Below are 14,605 nucleotides of genomic sequence, written 5' to 3'. Positions count from 1 at the left end.
CCCCCCCCGCATCTGTCCCCACCTTTAAACTTTAACCCCAGAATGGCAACCATACCCAGGACCTGTTGGTGTGTGCGTGTGCTGTGGGAGTGGCCACCTGTTTTGCTGCTCCTGTGGGAGGCAAGTCCCGCCCTATTCTTCCCCCCAACTCACTCAGGCACTTGACTCTGGTCAGCTTTGTCCTCCCAAAATAACACCAGCAACACAAACGTTTAACGTGTCAATAATACTGTAGCTTTGGCTGGATCATAAAGTTATACTTTAAAGGAATAGTTAAACATTTTGGGAAAACTTACCGTAAAACTTCAATTAATAGCCGCCTACCCCGTTTACTGGCCTGGTGTGGGAAAACATTTTGACAAATAAACGCAGGTCTCAATTAGATGCCTGGTCTGGTTTTTATAGAAGTTCTTTGGATGTATAAAATCTCTTAAACCCCGCCGGGTCGCCTGCTGTAGCTGCTTCTAAGCTGCTTAGATCGTGCAAATAATGTTTAAACTTTTGATCAATATGTCAGTATGGACATGCTACACATCGTTAGATTGGTTAGATTCTGCCACACTTCTCTCACCCTGCAATGCGTTGTTGTTTTCATTATGTTGCTGCCTACAAAATAAAAGTGCATAAGGCGTCTGTGGAGCTAGATCAAATAAATGACGTGTATTTGATATGATTTCATCATTTTTATACAAATAATATTCATACTGTTTGAAATAAATAAACTGTTTCCTAGTAGCCTATTTCAGTTTTGTGCCAAAGGGATTAAAGGCCTGGACGCCTGTCCCAAATCTAGGCAGGGTGAATTCAGTGATTTTAGCAAATAAAAGCCCAGGGCTATTAATCAAAGTTTTATAGTATTTGCTTTTCTGCTGAAAGTAAGATGAGAAGACTGATAGCACTCATAAGTTTGTAAGTTAAATAATAAGATATAGCCATCAGGCAAGTAGCTTAGTTTAGCATAATGACTGAAAGCTGGAAGCAAGCAGTGAGCTTGGCTCTGTCCGAAGATAAAAAAACCTATCAGCACCTTTCTTCAGTTTTCTAATTAATGCCGCATTCACGTCAGCCTCTGAGATGAGAATCCGAGTCAGCGATATCAGGGATTTCTGAGAATTACAATGTCTCTCAATTGGCAAAAAGAACTACAAAGTCTCAACAAATCGCTGGAAAAATGGCTGCAAGGCCACCATCATTGGCAGTTACACTGGAATAAATTACCATATTAACAAAATAGAATACATTCAGCTAATTTAAAAGGACATTTAAACTGTTTGTATCTGCTTTGGTAATCATCTTCTAATAAAGCATGAAGTGAGCACTCCCACGTCGCCACTTTGAGGTTTCTAGGCAGCAGAGACCTGTTGCCTGAGGATGTAGCCAAGAGTTCCAGTAAAACCACAAACTGGATTAAAAAAAAATTGTTATCAATTAGAAATTACTGAGCTTTAGAGGTGCTGGTAAGTGAATTTTGTTTTTAACTTCAGACAAAGCCATGCTGCATCCCCCTGCTTCCAGTCTTTGTGCTAAGCTGTGATAATTGACTCTCGGCTATAGCTTCATAGTTTGTGTAGAGACACAACAGTGATATCAATCTTCTCATGTAACTCTCAACAGTAAAATGAATAATTTATTTCCCAAAAATATCAAACCTTTCCTGTGAAGCTGACATCAGAGTAGTGTCCGGCATCAGCGGTGATTAGCAAATTAGCTTGCCTGCAAAAACTGTATTGTACATGAGCCTTGAATTATAAGGTTCTTTCTGCTATCAGACTTTTTCTGAAGTAGTGAGCTTCAAAGATTTCAGCATCCTAACCCCATTTTAACAAGTCACAGATAACAAAATATATATTCTTATATTGTATAGAAAATAATGTCGCACAGACCATAAAAGACTCATAAAAACTTACATAGGAGCTCATAAGGTCACGAATAATCAATGGAAATATTTTACGTCTGCTAACCTTAATTTTCGGTCTGCAATCAGCTGCTGGACGATGTGACAACTCACACATGTTACCTGATTGCTTATTTACCTCCACTAAGTCTGATTACTCTCACTTGCATGTGCATTTTCTGCTTTATTTCCTGTTGATGTGACTTCCCCCCCCCCTTCTTTGTCATTTTTTTACCACTCTTCAGTGAGCATTATTTATTCACTTTATTCCATTTTGCTTCCCCTCTTGTCAATTCTTCCCCTGTGGTTCCCTATCCTGTCCTCTCCACCTTGATCTTTTATTCTCTCTTTCACCAACTCCCTCTCCTGTCTTTCTGTCTACGCTCTCGTTCCTCTTCACCTTCATTTTCCCCCTTCATCATCTCACCCCTTTCATCCCTCATTGTCTCTCTCACACCTTTATTTCCCTCTTGTTTTTTTCCCTCTCCCTCTCTGTTTTCTGTGTCAGTAGAACCCTTATGGTTACACAGATATTCTGACTGTTGGCTGTGCCGTGGGAGTGGGATGCTGTTTCGGCACTCCACTAGGAGGTACTGTACAACTTGCACATGGCCTCATACAACCAAAACTACTGCACCAAACATCCCCATGTACTGGATCAGTACTGTACTGAGGTTGTACCAACTGGAATGTGTCAGTAGCACAGGGTATCAGAACAAAGATATTTCCTAGTTTAATTAATAATTCTGCTTATTTTATTCTTCATTTTATTACCTCAAATATCTTGTACAGGTGCTTTTCTTAAGACGACATTTAAGAGTATAGCCTGATCATACCAAAAGACCAATGCCAATATTAATATTTGAGTGTTCCATTAATGATATATCACCTGATAATCATTTATTTACATACATTCACAACATAGACAAACTTTTGAAACATATGTTTGGTTTTTCTGTAATGCAATTTCTTGTCACTTATTGGCTGACATTACATTAATAGATATCATTATGTCCAAAATAAGCTATCAATATATCGGCCCGGCCAATTTATCCATCTAACTCTTGTTTAAATCTTGTTTCTACTGGCTTCCAGTGGTTCAGCTTCTCACTTTGCTCTAGTGATGTACATGTGTACACCAGAACCATGTGACATCACAGTTGAGTATGGTTACAGGTACAACAAAGCAGACGTTTGAACACACCTAACAGTGATATCACAGGGTCCTGGGGTAAACATTTACATCACTACAGCAAGGTGAGTCTGGAAAGTCATTGCTTTTCAGCCTTGAGTTTAGTTACTCTTTGTACACTGATGCACTGAGAGGTTTGACATACTTTGTTAAATGGAAAAAGAGTTTTTAAAGAGAAAAAAGTGTTTGTATTCGTCAAAATAAGGTGTCTAGCACAGTATAGATTGGATTTGGTATTGAAAGTCAGCTATTATATCAGCACAGGTTTAAAAAAAAATCAAATGATACTCAGCCTTCTCTCCCTGTTCACTTCTTGCCTCATTGCTTTGAGAGCTGTGAAAGTGAGTGAGCCAGCCCAAAAAAAATCTAAATATTAATTGCAACGGAGCTTATCTGTCATCTCAGATCTACTGGATCTGTGCTCCTCTTCTTAACCTCAACTCCTCATGACACCTAAGTTTGTTACTAGTATAGGAAAATTACAATGAGTTGGGCAAAAAAGAATGCAACTGTTCTAACCCCTGACTGGTTTCTGGGAAGAGAATATCTAAATAGACATAACAACCCTCCTGCTACACCTTTTTATGTTCATCTTAACAGCAGAGGCATTGTCCATCAGTCAACAGAACATTAATCGTAAGTCATTTTATAATTAATAACGCTAAAAATTATTTGGTTCCATTAACTTAAATGTGAGTATTTGCTGCTGTTTACTGTGATGGACGATGAATAACCTGTGGGAACTGGACTGTTGGTCAGACAAAACAAGACATTTGAATATATGTATACTATTTGTATACAGACACTATTCAATCCTGACAGTAATTGGTTGATTACACGATCATGAATGTAATCGTTAGTTGCAGCTCTGCTCAATTTCTATCAATGTGCAAAAATCTGCAAAACATCCCTCACTATACATTTGCCAAAAGCACATTAATACACTAGTTTTCAATCACCATAAAGAGAAAAAATACACTAATTACATATTGTTAGTCCTTTAATATTATTTATTCCATCTTTGTCTTCTGTTCAGCTGTTTTCATCTTGTTTCTGATGGCTCTGATGTTTATTTTATTGCTTCACATGCTGATTATGCCCCCGTGTGTGTTTGGTTGTGTTATAGTTTGTGTATTCACTCACTGTGGTTCTCCTGTTGTGTATAATTACACCCTCAGCCTCAAGTGTTTTTGGACTCATTCTGCTTATTTACAGTAGTTAATTTCTGTCTCCTCTCTCTCTCTCTCTATCTCTCTATCTCTCTCTATCTCTCTCTCTGTCTCCCTTCTCTCTTTCTCTCTTTCACTCACCCTCCTCTCCTACTCATCCTCTCTCATTTCTCACACTTTCCTTCCTCATTTTTCCTCCCCTCTTTAATCCATTCTCTTCCTCTGTCCTCCCTCCTCTCTCTCTCTGTCCACCACCAGGGGTGTTGTTCAGTATTGAGGTCACGTCTACCTACTTTGCAGTGAGGAATTACTGGCGGGGATATTTTGCTGCCACTTTCAGCGCCTTCATATTCAGGGTGCTCTCCGTTTGGAACAAGGATGCTGGTGAGAAGCACTCACACACACACACACACACACACACACACACAAACATTTGTGAAAGACTGCCGAGGTGGCATTAAATGGAAAGTAACTGAATATGATGGCTATGTAATATTTTATTCTTTAGATAAACCAGAAATTTTTCGAGTCATCACCTACAGTATACTGTATCTACAGTATATTCACAATCCACCAGCCCTGTAGAATTACTCACAACTTGGTGAACATAGTTAAACATCAGAGAGCCCGATATTTCCCTCAGGGGTTGGTGGAAACCAAAAACAGAGCTAAAAGAGAGTGAATATTGGACTTAAATTCATCATGTGAACACGACTCTAATTGAATGCTATTGTTGCTCCGTGTCTGTTGGATGTGTAAATAAGCAACATGCTCGCCATATTTAACTTGAATCCACTGGCCTAACCCTCTAACCCCTTTTGTTATTTTTATGTTTTTACATTGTGAATGCTGCAAAATATTATTATGAAAACACCCTTCTTGGGCTTTATCTCCTCCTCCTGTCACACCATAATCAATTATATTTTTATTTACTTTCTTTGGTTTGAACTTGTGCGAATAACTTAAACTCAAACTCAAGATATTGTGCACAGAAATGAGCGATTGGTGTTTGTAATTTTCTTTGTTAGTTTTTTACTAACAAGTTACTTTCTTTGTTTCTCTCAGTCACAATTACAGCTCTCTTCAAAACTAACTTTCGGATGGATTTCCCCTTTGACCTCCAGGAGCTACCTGCATTTGCAGTAATAGGGTGAGGATATTTGTGAATACATGATTAAGTAAATTTAATTTCTTAATATATCCATCTAAAGAAACCTCATTTCTTGACTGGCTACTCTCTGCTGTGTCAGAAGAGACACCTTTTGTGCTGTGTCAGCAACCATAGCTTTCCTACGCTTTTTTGTATCTAATTTGGTCTGTTATAGATACCAGTGATGCATACTCCCCAATACATATAGTGTCCATACAGTATCTAATAGTTTTCTCAAACCTTGTGTGAAGTGAGTAGTAAGAAACTTTTTTTCTCCTCATGTTTTAGGATCTCGTGTGGCTTCCTGGGGGCGTTCTTCGTCTACCTGAACAGACAGGTGGTTCTCTTCATGAGAAGACCGACAGCGCTCACACGCTTCCTAACCAAACAGTGAGATCCCAACACACAAACACGACCATGCACTCCCTTCTGTGTTGGATTAATGTGGCACCCGGCTCTTAATCCATGGTGATTTTGCTAGCAGACACTTTTCCAAGGAACTCGCACTATTTGCACATTCAAACCCAATTCCTCTTAATGTATCTCAGCTCCACTCTTTCAAACTCATCAGTCTTACAACAGTGGCCAGGACAGCAGCAAAACCTTAACAACCTTTCAGCCAGTTATTCACTCAATGTGAAGATTAACTTATCCTCTGAGACTCAGCAGTCAGGGAACATTAGTTTCCACCATTAGAGAGAGGCGAACATCAGCACCAGGAATGCTGTGCAATCAGTGGTGGTACTGAGACAGTTATTTTGCCATGTTGTAGATCTCTGAGAATACAGTGGGCTTCCTGTTAATGTCTGTGTGTGTGTGTGTGTGTGTGTGTGTGTGTGTGTGTGTGTGTGTGTGTGTGCCCAGTCGATTGATCTATCCAGGTGCAGTGACACTGATTATCTCCACCTTCACGTTTCCTCCTGGGTTCGGACAGTTTATGGCCGGAGAGGTTAGACTGACAAATCTCTAACTTCTTTTTGAAGTGTGTGCATTAATATTTATGATATTTTTGAAAAAGGAGCTTAGTGTGATTTTGTCATGTTATGGTGTATATGGAAGCAAAGAAAGGACGTAATAATCTGAATTTTATAAGCAACTTAAAGGGGCACTCCACCAATTTTACACATTGAAGTCTGTTTACATGTTTTGAGGAGTACTTTGTGGTTCCACAGGGAGCTGCAAGAAGTCTGATCAATTGCAAGTGATGTCACTTAAGACAACTTTGATTAGGGTGACAACTATAAGATTGAAAATGAAAGATCTGGGAGTGTGGAGTTAAAGAAGTGAGCTTACCAGACCTCTGTAGTCCGCTCAAAGCTACATTAGCTGCTACTAGCATACTGTCAGTGCTCAGTTTGCATTGTGGGTAATGTAATGGCCAGCTTTTGGAAGAAGAATGCATGGAATAAAAATGACCTCGGTTTTCCTGCAGCAATTTTGATCCTTTTTATTCAACTGTCCATCATGAGTTTGACGATGTGACAGGAGTACAGTGCTAAATCAATGGAGTACTCTTTCAGTGCTTTCAGACTTAATATGAAATTTGAACACCACTGATACTTTGATATGTATTACAATTTATGTGGTTTGAATCCCCCTCTTTGAGGTCATTTCAAATTTCAATGACATAGATTCTCAGTTGTGATCCTTGGTAGCCCTTAGTAGAATTTTTCATGTTGAATTAACCAAAAATTACAAACAAAAAAATTTAATTAAATAAATATTGGTCACTTGCATTTTCTGCCTGAATATGTGATACCTCTAAACAAATCAATAAAGTCATGTGTTTGAAATTGTACCACCTGTTTCCAAAAATTACCACTACTACAATACCTAGATAAAATTTCCCAATTAGGTGTTCAGTTGCTCACATGGTTCAAATCTATACAACTGTTTTTGCTTCCATAGCTGTAAATGTATTTTTTATTATACATTTACACTGTATACTTCAAAAAATCTGTATGTATTTTGTATTTGTACAACTATTCAGATTTTTGATAATGTACATATACTGTATGTGTTGTATATTTTTTGTCAGACCACTTGACTATGATGCCCACAGGATGTAATCAGGTTTGTATTTATATGTAACTTGTAATTTGTCATGTTGGCCATTTCTGTGACCTGGTGGAGGCAAATCGTTGCCATTTTGCAGTATGGTTTCAGGAGCTTTCTCCTTGAATCTGTTATCCAGCACCCCACTGTAAGACATGTGCACACAACTGCCTTTTTGAAAAACTTAAATTGTTTATGCTTTAAATTGGCAGCTGATGCCCCGGGAGTGCATCAACTCCCTGTTTGATAATTTCACCTGGACCAAAATCCAAGGATCTCCTGCTCCGCCCGGGCTTGGTCGCTCGTCTGCATGGCTCCATCCACATGTCAGCGTCTTCGTCATCCTCCTCCTCTTCTGTGTCATGAAGGTATCTCTCACTCTTGCTGTGCGCAGTATATGTTGCCTTGAAATACATGTTATAGCATGATAAACCTTTGGGATTGGTCTCGATCTTACCGTGATCCTGTTTTTGTGCTGCAGTTCTGGATGTCAGCAGTTTCCACCACAATGCCCATCCCCTCGGGCGCCTTTATGCCAGTGTTCATATTAGGTAAGAGGATTTTGTAATGTGAGTGCAGTATCTCCTGCTGAGTTTCACTTCAATTTATCTTTACCAGCGTGTCTTATCTCTTTCCTCAAGGAGCTGCTTTCGGTCGCCTCATAGGGGAGATCATGGCTACTCTTTTCCCAAATGGAATCCTGTTTGATGGGATAGTGTACCGTATCCTGCCGGGAGGTTACGCTGTCATTGGTCAGTCTACTAACCTTAGTGATGTACTCAGGTTACCATAGGCCTTGAGATGTATTGAAGACTTGTTGATTTGAGAAAAAATTAATAATGCATAATTTAAATATGGCACCCATATTTATGACCTCTGTCTGTCCTGGCATTTAAACTTCTCTTCCGCCAGTTCAAATATTCATTCAGCACCAGTTTAGAAACAGTTTCACCATTTCCATTTGACTTACTAGCATCTTTGGTCTAAATGAGGCCCTCTACTGTTGATTGATCTATACTGATTTTTGTGTTGCAACCCTGCAAACATATGGATCTTATTAATGGATTTTTTTCTTTACACATTGATTTCTGCCCCCTCACAACATAGTTAAACTCTCCATTTAAAGTGTTTCTGCATTATAAAAAGTATAACATTTCAAGCCCAAACTGGATCTTTGTCAGTCACAGAGGAATCAGATGGAGGGATAGATAACCACATACCCTCCCCTCTGCTTTCTTCCAGGTGCGGCGGCGATGACGGGAGCCGTCACACATACGGTTTCCACTGCAGTAATCTGCTTCGAGCTGACTGGTCAAATCTCCCACATCCTGCCCATGATGGTGGCGGTCATCCTAGCAAACATGGTGGCCCAGGGTCTGCAACCTTCTCTCTACGACTCCATCATCCAGGTGAAGAAGCTACCCTACTTGCCTGAGTTGGCCCTCGGGCACATAAGGTAACTTTAAAACAGTTAAGAACTACTGTTTTGTGTGTTTATGGTTTCCATAGAGCTGTCACTGTAAGACAAAAGGTATTTGTTGTGTAAGTATCTCTGCATCTCCAGCAAATACAACATCTTTGTGGAGGACATCATGGTCCGCAAAGTGAAGTTCCTGTCTTCTCAATCCTCCTTTCGGGAATTGAGCCATCTGCTAGAGACCACAACTCTGAAAACCATCCCCCTGGTCGACTCTAAGGGTAGGGTGACTTACATAATCATATTGGTTCTTAATGCTTCTGTCTTGCCCCATATATGGGTGAGTTAGATTAGAATATATTGATACCACTCAGGTCTGTCTGCTAAATGTGAAGATGCCAAGAGAAGGTTAGCTTATCTTAGCCTAGCTTCTAAAGCTTAGCTTACTGTAAAGACTGGAAGCGGGGAACAGCTAGCATGGCTGTGTTCAAAATTGCCTACCATCATCATTACTGCTCCCAGCCAAGAACTTTTGTACAGATTACACAAACAAGATATAATGTGTTAGTGAGCTTCAGTGATATTTTTGTTAATCTTTGGACAGAGCCAATTTAGATGGCTCCCCCTGTTTCCAGCCTGTTTGCTATGCTAAGCTATACCTCTGCTGTCTGTAGCTCCAAATTAAGTTTACAGACATGAGAGTGGTAGGCGATCTTCTCACCTCACATACCAGCAGGAAACAAACCATTCCTTTAACACTTCTGTCTGCAGAATCCATGATCCTTCTGGGCTCCATTGAGAGGACAGAGCTTCAGGCCATCTTTGACTGGTGGCTCTCAACAGAGAGGCGAGTCTTTGAAAGAGGTCAGAGCTCACCAGGCCAGGGCTCCAAAGTCAGCTGGGAGTCCTTCACCTTCGTAGACGAAGAGGGCGTAGTGGAGAGTGCAGACAAGGTAGAAAAAACCATCCATAAATCAACAGACAGGAAGTAGTTTCACTTGTTATTTTAAAAATATATGACGCAGTTACTGACCATTATGTGCCTGCAGACTGCTCCAATGCAAGTGGAAGAATGTAACGGACCCATGCCATCTCCAAAACTTCAGGAGCCCTCCACCAACCACACAGGCTCAGGTAACGTGACATTTCCACTGCACATAAAGACAAGTCCACCCATCAAACGTCGCTTCCTCTCTCCTCTTACATGTGTTGCCATGCCATGTCCTCAGACAAGCGCAGGCTGCCGTCTGTCAGGAGGACCCTTCAGAGACTCTTCTCCTCCACGCCCTCGTCAGGCCAGACTGAAACGCAGGTACGCTGCTACGATCAGCCTCACATGCTCATCACTGCGCATCACTCATCTGCTGTCGAGTTGGCAGTGACAGCTCAGACAGGGGCATCAGTCCAATATGGCAGCTCAAGCCAACCTCGCTAACGTGATGGGAGGAGCATGACATGATGCATACATAAAGGAGTTGACACGTTGTGCAGTGGACGATGACATGAAACCACCAGGGGTTATCTAATCAATCTATACAGCTTTTCAGACTGCCCATGCATATGTCCTTCACACTTTCTCTCCCACTCTCTCCTCAGGAGACCACAACCCCTCCACTGACTGACACCATGTCCCCAGAGGAGGTACTTTACCTTATTGATTCAGCATTCACACAGCCAACAACAAGACAATCAAACCATCCAAATCGATAATTAGAAACTCTGTATACTCTCCATCTCTCTGCCTTATGATTGGCTGATGCAGATCAAAGCCTGGGAAGAGGAAGAGCTTGACAAACCGGTGGATATGGAGCAGATACGTATAGACCCCTCCCCGTTTCAGCTGGTGGAAAGAACGTCTCTGCACAAGGTAACCACAGCAATACCTGGGCGACATGTCATCAACATCATGTATAAGTCCATTTCAAAATACCATTTCTTATTTCCAAGCAGCAGATTTTACATTAATAGTTCATTTACAGTTCATAGTCCTGTTCATAGTCCTTGTGGTGTCGTGATAACTTTTGAGATTTGTAAATAATTGCAAGCTATCCGTGTAGTTTTTTGCCGCCTAATAAGCCTTTAACTGCATACATCTGTTACTCCAATTGGATTTCCTGGATTGTGTTGCATTGTCTCTCTGTCTTTAAAAACTCGTTCCTACTAATGCAGCCCTCTGTGCTGTTTCAAAGCGGACCGTTTTATGGTCTGAATCGACGCGTAGAGGTGCTTATGGAGGTGGATTTTGTTACCTTCAGGCAAGCTGTTTGCCCCCATTTCCTGTCTTTATGCTAAGATAAGCTAACTGTCTCCTGGTTGGCGTTTTACATCTAGCATACAGACAGAGTGGTATCAATCTTTTCATCTAACATCTAAGAAAGTGAATAAATGTATTTCCCAGAATTGTCAGTTCCTTTTAATCACAAGACAAAGTGCTTTTTTACACTCATACTTATTTGTATGATTGAACTTGTCTAATTACTTCTTTGTTCTGTTTGTACTCTTTTCTTCTAGCCTGAGGGGCCTGTAAAAACTGTTGAATAATGTCTTCTGTGGCTCTAGAGGGAGCTTTCCAAAGTCTACGAAAATAACTTATCTTAGCTTAATCTTAGAGACGGTACGCATTTTAACAGAAAGCTAAAGTAAAGATAAAGAACATCAGCAGGGAGAGTCTAATGGAAGATTTGCATCATGGGAAATGTAGGATATAGTGATTTTGGAACTTGACCCATACAAGACACTACAAGTCAGGATTTGACCATTTAAAAAAAAATTCTGTCTCCTGTGAGTCCCCCAACGTAAGGAATTGCAATGCTTGATCACAGGAGTATTCATTTAAAGCTTTTTTAAATGTTTTCCGGATGACAGTAAGTGAGGACAAACAGCTAGCTGAAGCTTATTCTCTGCCAATACAACCATAAATCTTTGAATCCTGAATCTTGAATTTCATGCTGTGATTCATGCGGTGTAGCAAACCCATATCTTTTCACTTTTACTTGTTTACAAGGAGCAGTGCAGCCATGCGAGCAGAGTACTGTCACACTACAATACATTTAACACTGACTGGATCATGTCCTCCTCTCTCTCATTACTCAGACCCACACTCTGTTCTCTCTGCTGGGTCTCAGTCACGCCTATGTCACCAGTATTGGAAAGCTGGTGGGTGTCGTGGCACTGAAAGAGGTAAAGTCACATATTTTTCTTTATCTGCATGTTGTTGTCACCTCTCTTGGTTTGGATCCTGTAATGCGGCATGACAGCGATATGTGATGATCTCACATTGTGGGCAGTTGTTCTGTCACAGGGTGCATCATGTTTTACGCTTTGATTCATGCGGTTATTCAATTAACCGCCCTCATCTCCCTGGATGTTCTCTTGAGTAATACAACATTGTCACTTCAACACGAGTCTGTGCCTTATGTGTTCTCTCTTCTAACAGTTACAGAAAGCTATAGAGGGCTCAACTCGCAGCGGGGTGAGGCTTCGTCCCCCTCTGGCAAGCTTCAGAGACGCCAGCAGGAAAACCAAGAAGCACCAGCCTCCCTCATCCACTCCTTCCTCCCCCACTCGGGACAGAGACTTGTGGGGGGAGGGGAGCAGGAGGGAGGGGGAGCAAGTGAGAAAGGAGTCCAAGGAGGATTCCCAAGGGAAGGCGTTGTCTTCCAGAGGAGCTCCCGTGTGTGACACTGCTTCCTCCACCCCCAGCAGCGCGGGGTGCACCAACGTCAGCCCTGCCACCACAAGAGGAACTGACAGTCCTTCCCAGGAGCCGGCGTCCCCCTCTACCTCCGCCCCTACCTCACCCTCACCTCCTGCCTCCCTTGTTTCACTCACCAGCCCTGTCCTCACACTATCCTCCCTGCAGGAGGAGAGGGAGAGTGAGGAATCAGACGAGCCCATATAGACCGGGTTTAAGAGGAAAGACTTCTTTTGATTTCACTCCTCTTCCCCAGAGACAGAGCTGCTGTCTGGGTGCAGGAGTTGGGCTCACCTGCAGCCCCTACAGACAATCGGCTCTCAGCGAGCAAGACAAGCTGCTGCACACAAAGCTCCTGAAACTTGTAGTACAGATTTTTTTTCTACTCTTACAACAATCTCACTTTTTCACTCAAAATCTCAGGTCCCTTCCTGTGTCTTTTGAACTGTGGACGGACAAACATGTTCAGTCCTACAAATCACTGATGTTCAATGTCCATCCATAGCTTGGAAATGTATACTGTAGCCGTACGTCATATATATATGTGTCTGTTAATTACATTAAGTACCTTTGATCAAAAATGAACTGACAGCAATGAGGTAATATAATACTGGTATATATATATATATATATATATATAGATAAAATAATTTGACCTAGAGGTCACAGAGATCATGAATTTAAAGTTTACTGATTGACGTTCATTTAAAATGATATCTTACCTTTATCATATTATTGCTGTATGGTAAATATTCAAATCATTATAACCAGTCTGTAATTTTTAAAGTTAATAAATATTAAAATTGCCTACTAGCTTATTTTAATTATTCACAAAAATGATGACTACAAGAAAAACTTACTACAGTCACACTAGCGGCTCTGTCAGGTTGTATTTAGGCACAGCGCCGGTGATTTGAGCTAAATGCTAAAGCCAGCATGCTAACATAATGATGTTTAGCTCTAAACACAAAGTACAGCTAAGGCTGATGGGAATGTCATTAGTTTTTCAAGTAGCTGAGATCAGACCGACTTTAGCTGTGGTGAAAAAATGCAGCCTCCTCATTCATTTGAATGGAGCCAGTCCAGCAACACAGTCGGGGCTCCAGCAAAAAAATACAAGGTCCCTTTTAAAAAAAGTTGAAACTGGCTCAACTGCTTGACCGCAACGCAATGTCATCCAGTAAGGCATTGCAGTTCCCAATCAAATACATGCAAACCCACATTCCTGGTTACACTGAAACACTGCCTTTCTACTGTTTAGCTCGAGATCGTTGCAACAAAAGATAATAGTTGCAGCTGAAAACTTTCTGGAGTTGTGAAATCCTATCTCTGAGTATTATAAACAGCGAAGTGTTTTGGCATCTGATAAGCCTTCAAATGGACATATCTGTTACTCAAACAAGCCTTCTTGGACAGTACTTCATATCTGTTTTAATACAGGCTGGAGATAATCAAAGTTATTAAAATTCATCCTGAATTCAGGCCTAAATGTCTGTACAAACGTTCATTGCAATCCATCCAGTAGCTGGTGGTGGACCAAAAGACTTCACCATTATCAATGATAGTGTTCCAGCGTTCAGGCTTGAAAAGAAAATATCTCTGAGCATACAAACATTCTTATGCTGTGAAGGTCAACAGTGTGTTTCAGTCTCTGATTCCTGTGTGAGCTTGAACAAATAAGCAGCTAGTCCCCATAGAGGAGGCATGTCTCTGAGAAACTGTCATTAATATTCTCATTCCCTGATGAAGACTGGAGAGGAATGTTTTTGGGAAAGCATGACAGGCTGGATTACACTGCTGCCAGTTCCCTGGTGATTGCTGTTCTGTCTGCTCCAATGAGCTGACTAGAGACACCGGCTGCTAGCAAACATGGTTAAAAAGAGACATATCACACGTGTTGAGGCTCTAGAGAGAAAGGGGTGAACGTGTGAGAATCAATTATTTACACCCCAGAAAAGATATCCACACATATGCAGAAGAAATGCCATTTGTTGGTTTGTTTATTTGCTCTTTCTCCACCAGAGGAAAAGAAGA

General features: G+C 41.0%; 1 protein-coding gene across 1 annotated transcript in view; it reads left to right on the top strand.

The window, feature by feature from the left end:
- Window positions 1–13,121, top strand: part of clcn1b (chloride channel, voltage-sensitive 1b) — an 18,396-nt gene extending 5,275 nt beyond the window's left edge. The window contains exons 7-23 of the mRNA XM_046045273.1: window positions 2,406–2,484; window positions 4,514–4,639; window positions 5,321–5,405; window positions 5,694–5,795; window positions 6,270–6,354; window positions 7,673–7,828; window positions 7,942–8,011; window positions 8,102–8,212; window positions 8,703–8,916; window positions 9,025–9,158; window positions 9,649–9,830; window positions 9,927–10,011; window positions 10,107–10,189; window positions 10,474–10,518; window positions 10,640–10,744; window positions 11,971–12,057; window positions 12,314–13,121. Coding sequence (XP_045901229.1) covers window positions 2,406–2,484; window positions 4,514–4,639; window positions 5,321–5,405; window positions 5,694–5,795; window positions 6,270–6,354; window positions 7,673–7,828; window positions 7,942–8,011; window positions 8,102–8,212; window positions 8,703–8,916; window positions 9,025–9,158; window positions 9,649–9,830; window positions 9,927–10,011; window positions 10,107–10,189; window positions 10,474–10,518; window positions 10,640–10,744; window positions 11,971–12,057; window positions 12,314–12,778 — 2,214 coding nt within the window. The 3' untranslated portion in view covers window positions 12,779–13,121. The remainder of the gene's footprint in view (window positions 1–2,405; window positions 2,485–4,513; window positions 4,640–5,320; window positions 5,406–5,693; window positions 5,796–6,269; window positions 6,355–7,672; window positions 7,829–7,941; window positions 8,012–8,101; window positions 8,213–8,702; window positions 8,917–9,024; window positions 9,159–9,648; window positions 9,831–9,926; window positions 10,012–10,106; window positions 10,190–10,473; window positions 10,519–10,639; window positions 10,745–11,970; window positions 12,058–12,313) is intronic.
- Window positions 13,122–14,605: the final 1,484 nt, after the last annotated feature.

Source organism: Micropterus dolomieu, linkage group LG03 (genome assembly GCF_021292245.1).
Source record: "Micropterus dolomieu isolate WLL.071019.BEF.003 ecotype Adirondacks linkage group LG03, ASM2129224v1, whole genome shotgun sequence".
NCBI classification, from domain to species: Eukaryota; Metazoa; Chordata; class Actinopteri; order Centrarchiformes; family Centrarchidae; genus Micropterus; species Micropterus dolomieu.
The sequence above is the reverse complement of the archived record's forward strand: the minus strand, read 5'-3'. Positions and strand labels throughout refer to the sequence as shown.